At 43.4% G+C, this 20,322-nt stretch overlaps 1 protein-coding gene across 1 annotated transcript in view; it reads right to left on the bottom strand.

Moving 5' to 3' along the window:
- The window catches only part of LOC139050256 (proteasome subunit beta type-5-like), a 47,563-nt gene extending 44,825 nt beyond the window's left edge, over nucleotides 1–2,738 (bottom strand). Inside the window, exons 1-2 of the mRNA XM_070526448.1 lie at nucleotides 2,543–2,738; nucleotides 2,331–2,481 (exon numbers count right to left, since the gene is read on the bottom strand). Coding sequence (XP_070382549.1) covers nucleotides 2,331–2,481; nucleotides 2,543–2,689 — 298 coding nt within the window. The 5' untranslated portion in view covers nucleotides 2,690–2,738. The remainder of the gene's footprint in view (nucleotides 1–2,330; nucleotides 2,482–2,542) is intronic.
- Between the last annotated feature and the right edge of the window lie 17,584 nt (nucleotides 2,739–20,322).

The following is a 20,322-nucleotide window of genomic DNA, read 5'->3' as shown; positions in this document are numbered from 1 at the left end:
GTGCACTGTCTCCTTGCTATGTGCCTGCAGGTGCCACTAACCCCCGTGTGCAGAAATGCAACTTAAGTTGAAGCCCATGCTTGACTTGATCCGAGTGACGCCTATCGGGAACGCGCCGAAGGAAACGCAGTGAGCGTCTTTGGGCACATTAACGCCAGGCGTCATCTAAATCAAGTCAAGCATGTGCTTCGACTTAAGTTGCATTTCTGCATACGGGAGTAAATCAACGGAATGACAAACCTGCGACAGCCTTTGTATGGATGTTGACTGCACACTTGACATTGTAGATGAGGAGAGAAGCGCTGCGAATTCATGAACAGCTTCCGAGCGTACTATGTCGCTATTGCAGAAAAGTTAAATAGTACTGTGCACCAAAAAGTCCAGCACGATTTGAACACCGGCAAGTCACTCTAGTATCACGCTCCTAACGTGAACCCAAACACAGTTTTCTTCCACTTTACCCCGAGCATGACACTACCTTGCTGTCGAAAGGGTTCTTGGCATATCAGGTGCTGTGGAAGAAATTATTGAGCCCATAGTTTTCTGCAAGATGAACGCCCTACACTGGTCTGCCCTTTCACATGCTGCATTGGATCTACAGGCTTTTCGAGTATTTAGCGCGAATGTTGCAATGGTGTTCTTGATGCTTTGTTCCGTACATCGAGAAAATAGTGCTGCAATGAACGATTCCAGCATCACTAACTATGGATTTATGTTCTTTTTTGTAATAAAGTTTGCCCTGTGACTAAGTTGTTAATTAATGAAAGTGTGGATGCCTTTCTCATGCATAAATTTCAGTAGCGGCATGGCAAAGTTTAGAGAGAGAGAGAGAAAATAAGGGGGACAAGAAACTTCCAAATTTCTTTGTGCCATAAAAGAAATGTCCAATAGACTTAGATTAAAAATAAACTCTGAAAAACGACCTCCGATTGTGCACCACATAACTCTAAACATGCAGAACACTCGTTATGGCCTGGGCCTTTTTTTCTCGCTTGCTGCATGGTGCACTTCCATTAGCGGTTTGTGCATGCTGCGTTTGACAAAAATCCCCGAGTTCATGTTTCTGCTGGCAATTTATGTGCTATAGGTGGCGCATATTAAGGTCACCAGATAAAAAGTTTCGAGGTAGTGCCCTTTTTTCATCTAGTTGCTGTCCTCTTCATCATCACGCTCTCCTGCCTTGCGCGTGCATGATTGGCTTAGTGGGGTTAGGTGGCATTTCCATATGACTGCAATTATCACTAGCGCCCCGAAAGATTCTAAAGTATTTTTTTCATGTGGCATGGTTTACAAATAAAGATTTACTGCACGGAATGCAATTTCAAAATTAGTACTGATAATAAATGTAGTACGACACATAGAAGCTACTTGTTTATGATTTCATGTTGAGAAGTCCAAAACCTTCTGGGAGCAATTGCAGCGCTCCATGTTGGAGGTGGATTAGAGGAGGTGGGAGTGGGAGTACTGCGCTACCTTGAAGCTTATCTAGGGACCTAACGCATGTTATGAAGAGGAGACACCTGTGACATTTTTGTTGACAGGGGTAGTGGCTCATCTGACGAGGAGGGTGTGCACAGTTTTGTTTGAATTCTACACATTTTCGTGGTACACATCGGGGTGCAATACTTAGCAGACACTATTGTCACTCCATGATCTACTACATCACTTGTCTGTTTGCAATGCCCAACATGGTAAGAGCACTTTAATGCTTGTACAAGGCATAATAAATTTGTCAAAAATCATCCAGAAGAATGAAATATAATATTGGACAACATTAAAATGGTGTAAATATGTCCTTTAAATTTCACTCGAATCAGGCTACCACTTTAAATGTTCATTTCCTCGCACTTAAAGCAGTGCAGCTTTGACAGTACCATCTTCTAAAACATACAAAAGACTTTGTATACAAAGGAACACAGGGGCTAAAACAAGGAAAAAAAAAAACTGCATGGTGTGTTACAAATTCAATAAAGCAAAAGCAAACAGGCTTTTTACGTGTTAACTCATCACTTACAAGGCTAAATGTGAACGAAAAAAAGACTTCTAAGTATGACTACAGCGAACTAATTTAGTTCAATATAGATATGACACTCAAAATGCCATGTGACAATCTGCGATGTAACAAAAGTACAGGCACTGAAAATAAAACGAGTATAAATGATGACTCATGTATCATGACCAAGCTGTGCATCAACACTCGTGCAATGTGACAAAACAGCCTTTGTTAACGTCGGTGCTTTGAAGCGATACATTTGTCTTTAATAACTAGAGGCAATTTGCACGCAATATTAACGAAATTTTGAACTGGACGCGTCATGTTCGCTGCTTACCGATATATTCTCCACCAGTGGCTCGGGAGTCTGCCGCCACGATAACTCCACCCTTGTACTTGAACGCCAGCGTAGTCGTACCCTTGTCGTAGTGGATCTTGATCTGCTTTCCAGAATCATCTTTCAACAGCGCTGCCATTCCTTCCCGAGGCTGTGCATCATACCGGTAACCCCGTCAGCAAAGAAAACAAGTGCATGCGAGGCTTACTCACATTTGCAAACGGAGGCAAAGCCAACTGTGTGTGGCATTTGAAGTTACATCCAAAGGCATCACCAAAGGCCAGAAGGTCTTGCTGATCAAATGATGCTCTGCCAAATCCAGAGCGCAAGTCCACATTCGCGAAATCTTCGAGAGCCATGATACAACAGAAATAGCGTACGGTCAGAAGATGTCCACTAGAATCAACAGGCGCAATCAAAGCATCTCTGAATAGGATGGTGAGGCGCTGCAAGCTTGTTGTATACTAAAAAAAAAGTATTTGTAATTGTACTGAGTTTCATACTTTAATGTCAGTACGTTGTTAAAATTTGGACGTATAATATAAAAAGTTCAAACTTATAAACAATTTGAAAGGATGAAAAAAAAATCGATACGAGTGCTATGGATGGGTGGATGGCGCTTGCGTTTATCAGACAATATGGCCACTTCCACGGAATGAAAGCTGGTGATAATTCGTAAATTTGAACGACGATATTCTAGTTGGTTATGAAGAATGTTAAACGTTCTTTTAGCGATAGTGTCGTTTGTTTTCGCCTTGCTGCTCGTTCTTTTGCTGGTGGGCATCGGTGAGCACCCTGGTATTCGTGCGTCGCAGAATAAGATTTGCAAACAAAGCACGGGTTAGAAAAAAAAATGTATAGATTTCCAGGAAATATTTTGCTTGGCTGTTTGCCTCTCTTTTTAACTGTTCAGGCGATGTTAATTTCTGAAACCTAATTTAGTTCGACAAACGCACTTTTGCACGCTGATTGGCGTTTACTGTGTCCGTGACTAGTTCATGATTGGAATTATTCGTTTGACCCGTGTTTCACTGTTCCTTTGTCTAAGTTTCGCATTCTCAGAATACTCCTCGAAAATGTAGTCAATTGTTATTTATTTACATCGACCGCAACTGATTTAAGCAACTGGTGCACTAGGCTTATTTTATGTGTGTGTATTACAGGATGGTACATTGTGTGGAAGCTGTTTCTATCACGGTTTCGATTTGTGCGAGAACTCCTGGTTGCGAACAACGGTGCTTCAGAAGTTCAAGGAACGCCACGAACCCGGAACCGCAAGCCCAGAATTGACTGAAGTATGAACTGGCGGGTTGCCGTTACTTCGCCAACACACATACCCAACAATCTGTATTTTTTTTGGATCAAGAAACGGCTTAGAGCATGCCCATAATTGTGATATAATGCTGTGCCAACTGGGGAGGGTGCACGGCAATGCTGTTGATGCATTCGTGATGTGCATCGTGTGAAATCACCCTTGATGTCCTGAACATCATGTGTGATGTGTCGCGTATATCCTCAACAGAGACGAAGTCTTATTGTCTTAATTATGACTTGTGTGTTTGGGACGCAGCAGCTGTGCATTGCAGGCATATGCTGTGGTACATATGCTCAAATGTTGTGTGGCTATTGTGTGTGGCTTTTACTCAGCTTCGTTTGTTGAATGATTGCATGTGATCGCCCGGTATGCAGCCTTACTGCTGGGATGTGTATATATATTTATATAAAAATTATGAACTATAGAAGCAGTGCAGCTAAAAGAAAAATAGATTGGTCATTGAAGTTTGCTGATTAAAACTCCATATTTCTGAGAGCTTCCTGCACTTGCTTCTTATTCATAAATGAAGCTAGTTGCTTTGAGCGGGGGTTGTATGCATACGAGTTTGATGTGAATAAATGTTTTAAGAGACATGACTTCGTTGACTCAAATTCTTGTGAGCGTGGTATCACCGTTGGCAGTAAGTGCGTAATTGAAGTTATGTGCAGGCTTTCTGTTATTACGGCAACAAAGGTTCGCTGCAATACTGCCAGGTGGGAGCAAGTTTGACAGCCACCAAGTGACACGTCGGAAGTAGCAGACGACAATTTTGTCTTCCAACAGGAAGCCGAGGAAAATCATATTTGACCAATAGCGAATCTAGTTTCGCGTGACATCACACAACTTTTCTATCGCTGTTTTTTTTTTTCTCCGTGCATCATGCGGCTTCCGCGATGGAAGGTAGGTCTTCGCGCTAAGGCCATATAGAACGGAGCATTGCGAATCTTTGTAATTAGTGCACTGGCTGCTGATTTTGTGTAACAAGGATGTGAGTTTGGACTTTGCCATCGCGAAGCTGGCCGCCGAGCCACTTATCAGCCTTGAGTCGCAAGGGTACGTGGAAAAATTCCGTGGGACCGCCTTATCGCAAGGCGGTTGGATGGAAGTGCCTCGCCGCCTCACTCTCCCTTTACCTAGCGCGACGCACGCCACACGGCACCTACGACCCGGTGGGCGCCTACACGTGACGGGCTTCACTCCGAATACCTGTAGGGAAATCACGTAGAAACTGTCACGATGAAGATCATCACATGTCTACCGCGGTAAGCCTAGGAACCAATCTTTTGTAACTTTCCGCCGTTACAATGTTCAATGTGCTTACGTGCACTGTGGTGTGCCGCCATGCACTTGAACCGGCAAGAAATGATGTGATATAATGAGGCGACAGCTGTTTAAAATCTGTCGCAAGCTTAGACAGATGTCGCTGACCTAAGCTGTGCATGCGTCTTTGCTCAATAGTTAGGTATGAGGTGGTTTTACGGAAATTCGTCGACGCAATCCAGAGAGAGTAAATTTAGCGGTTTGGGACCATGCGTAGGGAAAGGCTAGCCACTTGATGTGTTGCGCAACCGTAGATTAGCTCGCGAAGTTGTTTTTTCACAGCCACCAACACCCGCTTTGCGAGTCGGCCTTGTAGCATTTCCGAACGTTCCTGACCAGGTGTGAAAGCTAACTTGTCAGAAGATGCATTTATCGCTTCTCGGCCTTTTGGCTAAGATCAAAGTGTAGAAGATGCATTAGCTTGTCTTGAAGTCGTGCAGAGGCGGCAACTGTAGAAACTTATTGTTGATCGACACATATCGTCTCGTCTTCTGATCTTGTCGCAGCCGCCATAGCTTTCATGCCATCGCCTATCAGCTTTCTGTCTATCGTATCACGCCTGAACCCTTGGGTAGGCGGACATCCACTTCTCATGCTCATTCTTTTTGGGCCACAGAAAATTGGTATTCGCATCCGCCGCTTTACCGGCGTTCTCGTGACGTTTTGTAGTTTTATGTAAAGAGAACTTACTTTTTAGATACCGTCTACACGAGCCAAGTGTGAGGCAATTTTGGACCCAGTAAAAAGAAACATTATTTTTTGTCCCAGTTTTTTAGCATTCTTTCTGGTGGCCGTCGAGCCATGCCGCACTGGCGCAGCTGATTCGTGTAAGTTTACAAGCGTCTTCAAGGGCATGGCTGATGTTAGCATTCCATTAATTGGCACCAGTTTTCGTTGACACGCACCGGATGGGAGCAGTTCGTTGTGGAAGAAGAGTGATCCGACAAGTCGCTTGCGCCGAGGGCCTTACGAAAGAAATGTTTTTAGACGCCATTCGGCTAGCTCAAATTCGTAATCGTTTGACTCGCAGCATGTTGCCTAAGCTTGCTTAAAAAGTTCTTCTAATTCAAAAAAGAAAAGGAATCGGATATTAATAATGTATACGGTATATATAATAATGGTGTAATTGTCTTGCTACATTTCTACAGCACATTCGCGCAGTCTATAATTTTTTCTTCATATTTTCAAGCTGGTGGTTTTTTCACATCTTCACAGTTCGGTCATACCCCATCTCTGCTATGTCTTGACTATTTTATGTCACCAGCTACTTTGCATGTGTACTTTGCCGAATTTGCATAGTTGTTTCTGTCTGCTTTATTTCTGAGATTAAAGCGTCTTTATGCTTCTCTCTCTTGGGCTGCAAACCTTTTATAGCAACATGTTTTTTTTCTTTCAACTTCAGTAGCTTGTTTGTCCATTAATCACCAGTGCGCTTTTTATTCTAAGCCACTCAGTATTGCTTTCTCCTTGTGAATCAATTTGAAAACGGTGTTCTTCCAACTCCTTCAAACTTTGATTGACCACTGTGACTCTGCTGTTGTGCTAATTAATTTTGATCGTATAAATAATGATGGATGAGGTGGATGAGGTGACAAGATGAGAAAAGTCATGGAATATTGGAGTTCAATTTGCAAAGAAGCATACAGCATTTTGTAAGGAAGGCCTTAGTATTGTCATCATCAGCCTATTTTCCACTGCAGGACAAAGGCCTCTCCCTGCGATCTCCAATTACCCCTGTCTTGCGTGAACTGATTCCAACTCTACCGCCTGCAAATTTCTTAATTTCATCATCCCACCTAGTCTTCTGCCGTCCTCGACTGCACTTCCCTTCTCTTGGCACCCATTCTGTAACCCTAATGGTCCACCGGTTATCTAATACCGGTGTCACATGTACACTTATAATCACGATCGGGACCTATCCGGATCGAAATTCTCGACTGCGATTGGCTCTCCTGCGCATTTTGTGCGAAGGAGCCAATCACGACCAAGAAAGTCGATCCGGATCAGGCTTAATCGCGATCAACAGTGCGCCGTGTGACACCCGTATAACCTGCGCATTAAATGACGCCCAGCTCCATTTTTTTCTCTTAACGTCGATTATAATATTGGCTATCCCCATTTGCTTTCCGATCCACATCACTCTCGTCCTGTCTCTTTAATGTTACACCGAACATTCTTCATTCCATCGCACTTTGCAGAGTCCTTAACTTGTTTTAGAGTTTCTTTGTCATTCTCCAAGTTTCTGCCCCATACGTTAGCAACTGTAGAATGTACTGATTGTGCACATTTTTTTTTAGATAATGGTAAGCTTCCAGTCACAATCTGACGGTGTCTGCCATATGCGCTCCAACCCATTTTTATTCTTCTGTAAATTTCCTTTTCATGATCAGGGTTCCCTGTTAGTAATTGACCTAGGTAAACATACTCCTTCACAGACTATAAAAGATGACTGGTGATCCTGAACTCTTGTTCCCTTGCCCGGCTGTTCATGAGTATCTTAGTCTTCTGCATGTTAATCTTTAACCCCAGTCTTACAAACTCTCTGTTAAGGTCCTCAATCATTTGTTGTAACTCGTCTCCAGTGTTGCTAAACAGAACAATGTCATCCGCAAACCGAAGGTTGCCGAGATATTCACCGTCGATCCTTACTCCTAAGCCTTCCCAGTTTAATAGCTTGAATACTTCTTCCAAGCACGCAGTGAGCAGCATTAAAGAGATGGTGTCTCCTTGTCTGATCCCTTTCTTTATAGTTATCTTCCTATTTTTCTTGTAGAGAATCAAGGTCGCTGTGGAATCTTTGTAGATATTTTCAGAATATTCACATATGCTTCCTGTACTGTTTGATTACGTAACGCCTCTATGACTGCTGGTATCTCTACTGAATCAAACACCTTTTCATAATCTATGAAAGCCATATAAAGAGGTTGATTGTACTCTGCAGATTTCTAGGTTACGTGATTGATGACATGAATGTGATCCATTGTAGAGTATCCCTTCCTGAACGTTGCCCGTTGTCTTGGTTGACTGAAGTCAAGTGTTGCCATTATTCTATTTGAAGTTATCTTGTTGATTATATTACAGTACTGGAAGTAAGATAATGGGCCTATTATTTTTTATTTCTTTAACGTCTCCCTTTTTGTGGATTAGTACAACGTTGGCATTCTTCCAGTTCTCTGGGACCCTTGAAGTTGATTGGCAGTTCATACAGAGAGCCGCCAGTTATTGAAGCATTATGTCTTCTCCATCTTTGATTAAATTGACTGTAATTCCACTTTTACCAATTTCATGTCTTGTAAGGCCCTTCTAACCTCATCGCTAGTTATAGGAGTCTCTGCAACCTGTTCATTACTGCTTCAAATGGAGGTAGCATGGCTCCTCTGGGTACTGTACACGTCAGTATAGAATTTATCCACTGCTTTTACTATACCTTCGAGATTGCTGATGATATTACCGTGCTTATCTTTCAGTGCATACATCTTGGTTTGTCCTATGCCAAGTTTCATTGTGATTTCATGCTGCGTCCATTTTTTCCTCAGTTTTCCTCGCGTTATTTCGAATATCCCTTATTTTCTCCTTGTTGATCAGTTTTGACAATTCCGCAAATTTTATCTGATCTCTTTTGTACACTTTCATTCTTTGTCATTTCTTTATCATGTCCTTTGTTATTTAGATAGCTTACCCACCGGTTGTTTTGGTCTTCAATTGCTGCTTCTAAAGCTTGCCTGGTTACGGTTTCATTCATTATCTCTTTGTCATCTTCATCTCTGTGTTCTAAGGCTGCATATTTCTTTGCAAGTAGCAGCCTGAATCGGTCTGTTTTTACCCTTACTGCACCTAGGTTGGCCTGTTTCTCCTTGACCAATTTTACTACTTCTCTCTTCAAATTGAGATGAATCCCAGACCTCGCTAACCTATGATCACTGCACTTTACCCTACCTAACGCTTCTACAGCCTGCACTAAGCTGGGATCAGCAGAAAGTATGAAATCAATTTAGTTTCTTGTTTCACCATTAGGGCTTTTCCAGGTCCACTTTTTGTTGCTACACTTTCTGACGAAGGTGTACATTATTTTCAGCTTATTCCTTTCCGCAAATTCTACCAACATCTCTCCTCGAGTGTTCCTAGAATCAATGCCGTAGTTGCCAATTGCTTGTCCACCAGCCTGCTTTTTCCCCACTTTTGCATTGAAGTCGCCCATTACTACAGTATACTGAGTTTGCACTTTTCTCATCGTTAATTCAACATCGTAAAACTGGTCTAGTTCATCATCATCACGACAGGATGTTGGAGTGTAGGCTTGTACTACCTTTAATCCATACCTCTTATTAAGTTTGATTACGACTACAGCTACCCTCTCATCAATGCTGTAGAATTAGTCAATGTTGCCCGCCATGTCCTTATGGATCAAGAATCCTACCCCGTATTGCTTCTTATCTGGGAGACCTCTATAGCAGAAGACATGGCTGTTAGTCATCACTGTATAAGATTCACCAGTTCTAATCTCACTGAGGCCAGTGATAAAACAAACAATGACTGAGAGTTCCTCAAAGAGCCCTGCTAAGCTAGCTTCACTCCAGAGAGTTCGGGTGTTAAATGTTGCCAAGGTTGTAAGCTTATTTGTGCTGCTGATGATGGTGACCTGGAGATTTTTGTCACCAAATGTCTGACATTTATTTAGCTGCATACTCAATGCATCTTTTACAGGTTGCATAGCTGCCTTACAAGTGCTCATCCAATTTGAAGATCATTTTGGCTTTTTTCCAGTGCAGAAGTGGTTGTTTTCATGAAATCGAATGACCTCAGTTCTCAACTTGCTTGTTCCAATGGATGCTCTTTAATGTATATCTAGCACACTGTTCAGAATTACCAAATCAAGCATTACTGAAAGCCTGAGGTAGCCCACACATGGCATGCACCTTTCTCCACACCAAACTATAGTGCAAGTAGCTTCATGAACCGTTGTGGTAGCCCAATGGCTATAGTGTTGTCCTGCTGAGCTCGACGTCGCGGGTTCGATCCAAGCCACGGTGTTCACATTTTGATGGGGAGGAATGCATGGACCCTTATGTACTTTATTTTTGGTGCACAAAAGAACCTTAAGTGGTCATAATTAATCTGAAGTCCCCTACTATGGCATGTTTCTTCAGATTGTGGTTTTGGCATGTAAAACCTCAGGATTAGTAAACGTAGCTTCAGCTTTGAGCCAAGCCTTAGCCGATAGCGAATGAGAACTTACATTTAAGAACTAGTTTTATTGTGTGGTGAACTTAATTGCAATTGTGATGCTACTAATATATATATATGTAATGTTGCACTCTTTCACACATCACATCTTTTGTGCAAGCTGTTTTCATGTAGTGATGTATCGCTAGTTTTTCAACATCAATCAGCAATAACTTCCTTTCCCGGTGCTGTCCAGTTAGGCCTTGCCTGCCTCATCATCCTGTCCTATACTGTGGCTCCTCCACCCATTTTTTTCTATCTTTGATCCCTATTCTATTACGATAATGCACCACTGGCCATGCTTATGTTGTGCATGCCATGTCCATGCTTACATCTTACTCTTAATATGCTGCCTCTGACTACCAGGCTCCATAGCAAACAGAGTGCTGATTAGGGGCTCTTGTGATTCTTATATCGCTTTGTCATGCTCTTCACGTGGGCTTGCACTTGTTCATGCTTGAGCATCCTGTTTGCTAGATTCTCGAGTGTTCAAAAAGGCACTTCTGGAAATCCACTACTTGCATATAGAAACCACAAAAGCAGCCTGGTTACTGTAACTATCACTTAGTGCAATATGGTATGCTGATCAGTCAAACCATGTGTGGCCATTATTCGTGATTCATTTGATCATTTGCCATTTTTCAAACATGTATGGATATTTCAAATAAATATTGCATCTTCATCTGTAGTGATCCAAATAAAAAAAGAATTGTTAGGTGAAATGCTGCACTTATTTTGTGCTGTTCTTGAAGATACTGCATTGCTCATGTGGGCTTGTTTTTAGATGGTTGTCCTCTTGCTGGCCTACTTTTGTGCAGCTCTCTAGTTTGGATTATGAGTTTTGCCAATGTAATTTTTGTGGCTATGATGATCTCCTGCTGAGCATGAAGCTGCAGGTTAAATTCTCAACCCAGGTGGCTACATTTCAGTGGGGGCAGAATGCTAAAGCGCTTTCGCACTGAGCATTGGAGGCACATTAAGTAACCCCAGGTGGTCAAAGTTAATTTGAAATCCTCTGGCTAAAGCGTCCCTTATAGCCCTTGTGTTGGGGTGTTAAACCCATCAATAAATCATTTCTTCTTATGTTACTGCTGACCTCTGTTAGGTTTGCATGCTGTGTCTGTACAGGGCAATATATATTTTTTTTCCAAAAATATTGTGTAGTATGTGAAGATGGGCTGGAGCTGTATTAAAGACGTAGTCTAAAGAATGTGGATCAGCTAATGTCTGTTCAACAGAGATTTGTAATAAATAGAATTGATTATTTGCGCTTCCGGTAACAATTCCCTGGAAAGGAATCGGAGTGAAATCGATGGTTTGATTTCTTGTGATATCGGCAACTCAGCCCCTTTATATACAGCAATTCACGACTAATAAATGGAGCTGGTAGGGGCTGTATAATGTTATCCTGACTGGGAAAATATTACTGGAATGAACCCTCTATGTAAACATTTGCTTAAAAAAGTAGACTGGTAAGCATTTATGTAAATAATATGCCTGTTGGCTAAAGACTAGTGTTTCTATATGAAAATAAATATCGTGCTGAATTTTTAAATATAACAAGTGAAAATGATACAGCTAAGATATAGCACCTACTGAGGGACGAAAATGCAGTAGTCAAAGTTATTCTTTCAGCGAACACCGTAAAATGCTGCAAGTATGGCTAGTAGGTTTCAGCAATCGTTATGCATGGAGAAACAGGCTTATTGTCTCACTTTGACATTGACATGACACAAGTGCAGTGCTGGCACTTGTGTGTGTTTGGACGCTGAATGTACTGACAAAATTCTCGTTAGCTTAGTTACGAAGTGATTGTCTCCAAACAAAAGTGTGATTTAGAAAAAAGGATTTGGCGCCAACTCTACTCCTTCGTTCGGGGTTAAACGACAGGTAACAAGCAGTGTAGCTTTAAATGAAGGTCTTGAAAATGGGGGGATGGGAATGGTTGATGTAGGTTGGCATTGCTCATTTTCCTGATATTGTTGATGGGTGGGTGAAGTGGAGGAGTGAGAAGGGGGTAGTGGTGCTACTATAGTTGTGCATCACCTCTCCTTTCCTTGTTGAGGGCCGCAGGCCACAAGCATACATGGTGAAGTGGTTATCCTTTTAATTGACGCTATTTGATGTGCTTGAATATATAATGTTTCCAGCAACAACCATTTTTTTACAGGGGGGTTTGCCTTTGTAGCTTCATTGAAGGTGATTTTGTGGGCAGCATCCTTTGAATGTTTGGTAACAGCACTGCTTTTTTTTTTTTCTCTCAAGTGATCTTGCTGTCATGACATTTGTTGAAATTTTTCTTTTATTTTCTTTCCTGACATGTGGCATATGTTATTCAGCTCCTAAGGTCTTATAAACAATGCCTTGGCCCTTTTCTCTTGTGGTATGGTCTCTCGATTGCAGGAATATGTTTGTGTGTGATGCTCAGGCCTTTCTTCAACATTTAAGAAATAGCTTCACTGGCACCTTTAGCCCAGGGGAGACCGATTTCTGAGGATGCGGTGAAAAAGTAGTTTCTATAGTTTGGCTATCTCACTTTTTTTTCTTCTGGTTGATTTGTTTATCTTGAGTAACCTCTTGTACCACCTCTTTGCTGTGACCTTAGTATAGTTGCAATGCAAGCAACATAAACATGTCTGAAGTAGTGACGAAAGCAGTGTTACCTTCAACATCAATAAAACAAACATTATTGACAAATATATGTGATGAATGGTACATTTGCAAAATATATCACTTTTTTCATTACAATTGCTCCTCAGCACACTTGTGCACTTCTGGATTTGGTTGGGCCGTAAGCATTATGTGCACTGAGGACATTTGTGCAGGCTTTGGGCTCTCTGTAGGTTGTGCCCAGTTCCTTGTAATCTATTTTGCGTCGCAAGGAGCAGTGCAAGGATAATACTGACTGAGAGAAGGACCTAAAACATACGTTGCTGACTGGGGTTTTCTCGGTTGCTGTTGTCCTTGCACTTATTCCCACAATGCAACCATACTAACTTGCCTAGATAAGCATCCAACTACTCTACAGGGTGTTCCAGTCTTTTAGGTGCCAAGTATTAAAGATCCACATGTGCGTTATGAGAATGCAATCAACTTAGTATTGTTCACTGTCCTCTGCTGCATATTTTTTTACAATTAGCTTAGGTAATTAATTGGAAATTATTCAGTAAACTTTTGAAGTATTGCTTTAATTACAAAATCTTCTATGGAGAAGTTGTAAAGCCTATTGACTGAGGAATACCCAAATAATGTCTTTCCATGATAGCTGCATTTTTTTTCTGGTTTGCAAAAGAAGTGCATGTGATCTGATAAAAGTACCACATGACTAAGCACTAGTGTGCAGCACCATTAGTACCCTCATCCAACAATACTAAGTTGGTTGCATTCTCTTAACGTACATGTGGATATTTAAAGGCTTGGCACGAGTTAGCTGAAACACCCTGTATGTGCAATATTTTGCAACAGCAAAAGCATTCAGTCTCTAGCTTCCCCATCAATCGGTGCTCTTGCTGTGGACATTGCTTATAGCACCATGAGTTAACCTGACACATAGAACCGAGTAAGGACTTCACTGTAAATGGATGCAAACTTGTCAACTGAATAATAATGTAGGAATACACCCTTTGTTTTAAGCATTGCCTACTTATGTGGGAAAAACACTTGTTCATGCATGTTTTATCTGAATGACATTTTTCTAAAATGGCTGCGCTTGTCATTGCCCACTTATGTTGAGTCAGTTCCTTTGTTTGCTTGTAGGCAGTGTGTGAAGCCGATGACCAATCTAGAAGAATGTTTTTTTTTTAACGTAGTTCTTTTTGAGTACTGCGGTATAAACTTGAAGGATTTTAGCAAATAGCCCAGCAACATGGTCACAGGGATTTCTCTTGATAGTTTGGTAGTATAGTTTGGTAGTGTGCAACGACATTCTCAGTGTGTGAACGCAACTGTCATATTCTTATGCATCCATATGTATTACGTGCCGTTTAACCACCTTTGACGCCGGGGGAAGGGCGGGAGGGCAGTATTGCCGTTGCGGTGTTTGCTAATTAGCCACTGTAATAACCTCGTTCGGTACGTGACCTTGCGCGATGTACAGGAGGGCTGCAGGGCAAAGCGTTTCGTCGAGGAGCGTGCGTGTGGCTGGAGTTGCTCGCGCCGACCGTTGTCATTGGGACAAAAGCGCGTGGAGGGCTTCGTCATCGTCCCATCGGCTGTGCCCGGGGAGGTGTTGGAAGCCTGCCACCGCGTGGCAGAGAGGACAACCAGTTTGCTCCAGTCTTGGCGCGCGGGGTGGCTGACGTTCGCTCGGGTTCCAGGCGGCTCGATTAGCGCATATGGCGATCTCGATGTAATTGGTCATTTGTACTGAAAAAACGGGACACCCACTGGCTGAGCTAGACTTCCAACTATTTTGACAAAGCACACAGTTTTTGAAACCCTCAAACGATTTTAAAGAACTCAAGAGCTATCTCTGTTATTCGTTTCTCTCTCTCTCTCTCTCTGCGGCCGTGCACATCTGTCTGCTGTTCTCGATGCAGTCTATTCTCACTGAAAAAATGCACGAAAAGGCTCATTGAGAGTACTCGCAGTACATGGCAGTTCAACAAGATAGAAGAAGATGCCGAAAAAAAAAAGGGGGCAACGAACTTCGTAATTTGTGCCTCGCTCGTTTCCCCGGGATAGAACAGTTTTGGAAGATTTTATTCGACTTGTATGCATGATCTTAGCGAGCCGAGGAAGCAGAAACCTGTTCAGCCTGTTTGACCAGAGCACGTTTCTGCACCTTCGCAGTTTCCTCTGCGTCACTGGCGCTAATGAAGTCAAACTGTGTGATCGCCGCTGACAAAAGACGCCAGAATGAGCTTCAAAAGACGGCTTTGCCTTTCCGCGTTTTCGTCTGCCTCGCAAACCGCGGAAGTGCGCGCCCGACCGCGCTGAAGTGAGCTAGAATGGATAAACCGCGTCTGCGTTCACTCTGCTAATTTAACTTGTTCCGAGGAGCCCCGTATATTCTCAAGAAAGGGCGGACTTGCGAATAGTAGTTGGTATGAGTTCACTTTGAAAACAAGTGTGCGTAGATCGAGGGACAATGTTATCAAAGAAGCCACGTGTCCCGTCTTCTTTACCTTGACCCTCTTTCTACGCGCCATTTCGAACGTCGGCATGCGAGTGGTTCCACCAATGGCCACGATGGGGCCCTGCGTCAGGACGGTGCTGGCCACGCCTGTGTTGGGATATATTGCCGAAACGGTTGAGTGCTCTGTTCTTGCAGCATTCCATCCGGCGACCGCCGGTTGCCGTTGTGGAAGCTGGTACAGGCTTCCCACTTGTTTTCAATGTACAGCTTGACAATTGCATCATGGCATGATATAAAAGTTCACATCGGTAATCGAGAAGGAGAGGAGCATGGAGCGGTAAATGAAAAGCAGCGCTCATAGATAGATCTGTGCGCCTGTAGGTAATATGTGCGCCAGTTAAACTGAACAGCCCGTAATAAGTCGTTTTTGCGATAACTCTTGTATCTCGGCTCTTCGTTTCATTTGAAAGGCTGTTCGCTATAGTGACGTACGAACGGAATTTGTGACCGGCTGACGCGAAGAAGCGAAATTCGTAACCTTGAAGTACGTTTCCCTCTACGGACTATCGCATGTGGCACTTCGCCCTGTCCTTTGTCTCTCGAACCACCCTCCTCGAGGCATTTAAAAATTAACACGCGCTCCGATTCAGATGGGCGTAGTAGCAGAAAGGGAAGTGTTCAAGTTGTCACTTTTTTGTACTTAATTTGTCCTGCAAAGGGCTTCGGAAACATAAGCGTGGAATTGTGTGGATTGTTCCTAGAATTTCTTCTCTTGACTTTTGTTAACTTCGTTCCTTTTTTAGCTTTTTTGCTGACTGTGCTGCACGGTGGCCGTACTTATTTGCTTTTTTTGCTTGATTCACTCGTCTTTCTCACGAATGACTCGAGAACAGCGAGGCCAACTTTGGCCAATGCGTAACATGCATTGTTTATAGCCTTGGGTGTGTACGCTCCCAAGGCCATAACCTGATACATGTGACTGACAATAACACTATATATTACACTACAGGCTGTAAAGATGTCAGAGGTTGTCATGTAGGCTTCCGCCCCGAAAGCAAAAATTGTATGAGTCGCTACTTATACAATTTTAGCTGTGGGCAGAGCCAGAATGCGTGTGCGTACAGTTTCACTGAAATACCTTCACATCGACACGAAACGGCTACCAGTATAGCTTATAGCGGTTACAGAAAGATGACACAATAGACAAATTACGAGAGAAATCGCGACACAAGTCTTGTTTTCGCGACCATTGTTTGGCAGGTGAATGGCACTGTGTCGCAGTAGACAATGTTCTACGACACGAGGGAATGTATTCACCCCCCCCTCCCCCCCCCCCAGCTTTTTTCATTTTTTTCTTCCAGGTCATGATCGAAATTCGGTTAGCTGAACCCGCAGTTTCGACCTGCAGTAGCTTCTGAGCATCGCATAGCTGGCTGTATTTCATGGTACAGCGGGTGGAGTGTTGAAACCATGATAAAAAGTTTGTTCCGTAGTGTTTCGCGAGTATATTATAATGATTTTGTGATGCGCTATACATCGGCGTCGTCTCGTCGTCATCCGTTGCGGCAGCCATTGGGAAGTACACTAGGCCCCAATTTTGTAACGTTTTATTTCATTTTGCATTCTTATCAAGCCCAGTGCCGATGCCAGCAATAGCGGCGGTGTGCGAGAAGTGTCCGAGCCAATGAAGGGCGAAAAGAATGGAAAATGAAAACGAGCGTTAGAAAATACAGCCCCGGGTGTACTGCACTGTTCTTTACTGTCACGCGCCCTGATTTCTGCCTCAATGCAAACAGACGGGGTGCTATTGTGGACATTGTAAAATTCCGCCATATTGTCCAATTCTGTAGCGGTGGCGTTTTGAGCCAATCGCCCTGGCAGCCCTGTGGGCCAATCAGGGCTGACAATACGGCAGAATTTGACGTTGTCCAGAATCCGCAGGTGTTTTCGCGAAACGCGAAAACACCTGCGCACTTAGATTTAGGTGCAAGAACTCCAGGTGGTCCAAATTTCCGGAGTCCCCCACTACGGCGTGCCTCATAATCAGAAAGTGGTTTTGGCGCGTAAAACCCCATAATTAAATTTTTTTTTTATCAGCATGACAGAGCATTCTCGACAGGAAAGTAGCGAGTACAGCGTTTTCAAGAAAGGAAACGCAAGCGAAACAGATGACGATTATTGCTGTGTGGCAAATATACACCTCGAAGGGTGTACATTTGTTTAAGAGTGTACATGTAACGACCGTCTATGCTGAGCTGACAAGACCCGAAAGAGCAGCGTTCGATGTAGGCGCTACCGATCAGTCGAACGTCTACGCGGTGAAGCAGATTTACTGCTCTTGTAGCTCGGTAGCACATTGTGAGAATTATAATACCCTGGTATTCTCCAGGGACGTTGATGTGTACATTTTGTGCGTGTGGAGGTGTGCGCTATTTTACATTAGGTTTCATTTGTTTTAGCTGTGATACGTATGCGTTTCGTTATTGCAGAGACGGAGCACATACAATTATTTTAAGAGTGCCTCTTTTAGAAGGCAGACAATAGTTACGTTGAAATGTTTTTTCATAAATCTTTCTGCACGATTGACTTCGTGAGACACTGAAAAAAAATATTCAAAGGGCATTGACTAACCACCTTGTATACCGTTGTAAACATTTTACGTCGCAAGCATTTTTTTTCCTTTCGCTGTCGTAGGAATTGATGAATTTCGGAAGTTTTTTATAGCGGATTTTTAATATTTCGAGGATTCTAGCGGGTTCATAGCGTTTTCGAAAAAAAAAAACGAATTTTTCTTATTGGTACAGGTGTCTTCGCTGCTGTACAGTCATTAGCGTGTTTTGCGTGGTCGGAGCCGACTGTCGACTTCGTTATATACAGGCGCCGACAAAAGTGGTGTACTCCACGCAGCGGGAGCCGGAGCAGCGGCACACTGCATCGCGACGCCATCTACATTGACACGAGTCAAGCGACATGCCTGCAGATAATAAAGGGCACCCATTGGCTGTCTCGATCCCAGATGCTGCCTGTAGATGGCGTTGCGATGCAGAAGAAGCATGTGCTTGCTGCGGTAAAGCTAGGGAAACGACGGAGCATATTTTATTGGAATGTGAAGACATCTATCCAGCGGTCGATTTAGGCACCACTGGCCTCCTTGAAGCCCTCGGGTTCAGCGGGAGCAGTGGTAAAGCAAACAGGTCCGCAATAGACATCAGTAAGAGGCGATTGGAGGATTGGTGGAAGAAAAGTAGGGAAACGACAAAGGACGGAGACGTACAGAAGCACATTTCGCAATAGGGTATCAGAAAATTTGTACGTGGTAGTTCATAGTGTGTTTTTTTTTTCTCATTGGTTAACCTAGGTAGGATATGAAGCAGCATAGTAGCAAGAGCTTGGTGGCGCAAGCCACCGCCCCGTTCCAAAGGGGACGCTCATAACATCCATCCATCCATCCATCCGTTGCTCCGGCTCCCGCTGCGTAGAGTATACCACTTTTGTCGGCGCCTGTACATCTATTAGCGCTCTATCCATTCGTAACATGGCACATTGCATGTGTGTTTCTGTGCCGAGCGACTCAACGTTTTTAGAAAAACGGAGCGACTGACGGCAGCGATCAAAGAGCTTTATGTGCGCATCGCTGCTACTCACGTACCAAAGCCCATTCATTAGCTGTTCGGCAGCTAAAGTGGTGGTGGCGCGCGAATGGAGGGGCTGTACTAATGCTACTCTAGCGCACAACATGCTGTGGTAGTGAAGGTAAAGCTGCAGGGGCGGAGCTTGTGTGCGGGTATCACTGCGCCAAGTATTTTGGCGGCGTTTGTGCGTACTTTTCATAGCGCCCGCGTACGACGGTTTCGCATTTGTCCAAAGCGGAAGAGAAAAGTAGAAAAAGAAAGTGAAGTTTACCACAGTGTAGTCTGTTTTGTAGAGGTGGACGAATATCACCTTTTTCGAATAGATTGCCAATGTTAACCCTTTCAGGCGCCACTTGCAATTATGCATAGAAAAAAATCTTTTTATATATAAACATTCTTTTTGGGACCTAAGAAACACAAAACCATCGAATTCTTGAAAGTTATCTTGAAACTTTATTATTTGCAACATCGTACACAATTGTGTACACAGCGCCTCGGTGGTCACAAAATTCACTTGTGGAATGCGAGGAAGCAATTTCTCTCTTTCGTCAGGCACAGTGACACGGCGCATTTCATGCAGAACATCCGGGCGCCTCATGTGCACTTCTCGAGCTTGCACCTAATTCGCACCTTCTGGTCGCCGGTTTCGGGCCAATGGTCAAAGGAGTCGCAGTGCGCGTCGGTGTAAGGAAGCGATATTCTTGCTTTTTTGCCCTATCTTTGGTTGTGGTGCTTGGATCTCTGCAAGAGAAGGCCTTCCACGCTTTTTCTCGGGTAGTACCGACTTAATGTTTCGGTAGCTTGCAAGCGAAAATTCATCAAATATAGGAGTTTAGCTCTAGGCAGCGTTTGATTGTCGCGGTGGTAGTCCAGCAAAGAATTGCAGGTACCCAGGTTCACAAAAGGAAAAAGCACTCTCAGTGTCCACTTCTTCAGCTTGCGTTTCCCCTGTAGCAGCATCTTCCTCTTCTGTGAGGTTGGTGAACGCAGCTGCAACGCAGGCGTCGGTCGCTTCACACGTGGCTTCTTCTTCGTCACTTTCTCCGACATCTGTAACATTTATCAGCAATGAGCTCCAAAAGCCTTTCAGCTGTCTTTTGGGTTTTCTTATGCTTGTTTGCACTGTAAAAAGAAGAACGACGAATGACCAAAGAACCTGGAAAGAAAATCAAAGCAACTCTCAGCGTTCTTCATTTCTGCAGCGACCACGGCGCTTTGTACACAATCGTGTACACATGCGCGTGCGAGCGTTAGCGTTCGGTCATCTCCTCAGTATGGATGAAATTATCACTCCTCGGTACTTCATATGATGCACAAGCGCGTCTAATTTTTTTCGCTTGCCATAATAAAAAAAAGCGGCTCTAAAAAAATAAGAACTTGACTCACCGCTCTTTGCTGCTCCAGCGTCCGCCATTTCTTGTTTCG

Source organism: Dermacentor albipictus, chromosome 1 (genome assembly GCF_038994185.2).
Source record: "Dermacentor albipictus isolate Rhodes 1998 colony chromosome 1, USDA_Dalb.pri_finalv2, whole genome shotgun sequence".
Taxonomy (NCBI): domain Eukaryota; kingdom Metazoa; phylum Arthropoda; class Arachnida; order Ixodida; family Ixodidae; genus Dermacentor; species Dermacentor albipictus.
The sequence above is the reverse complement of the archived record's forward strand: the minus strand, read 5'-3'. Positions and strand labels throughout refer to the sequence as shown.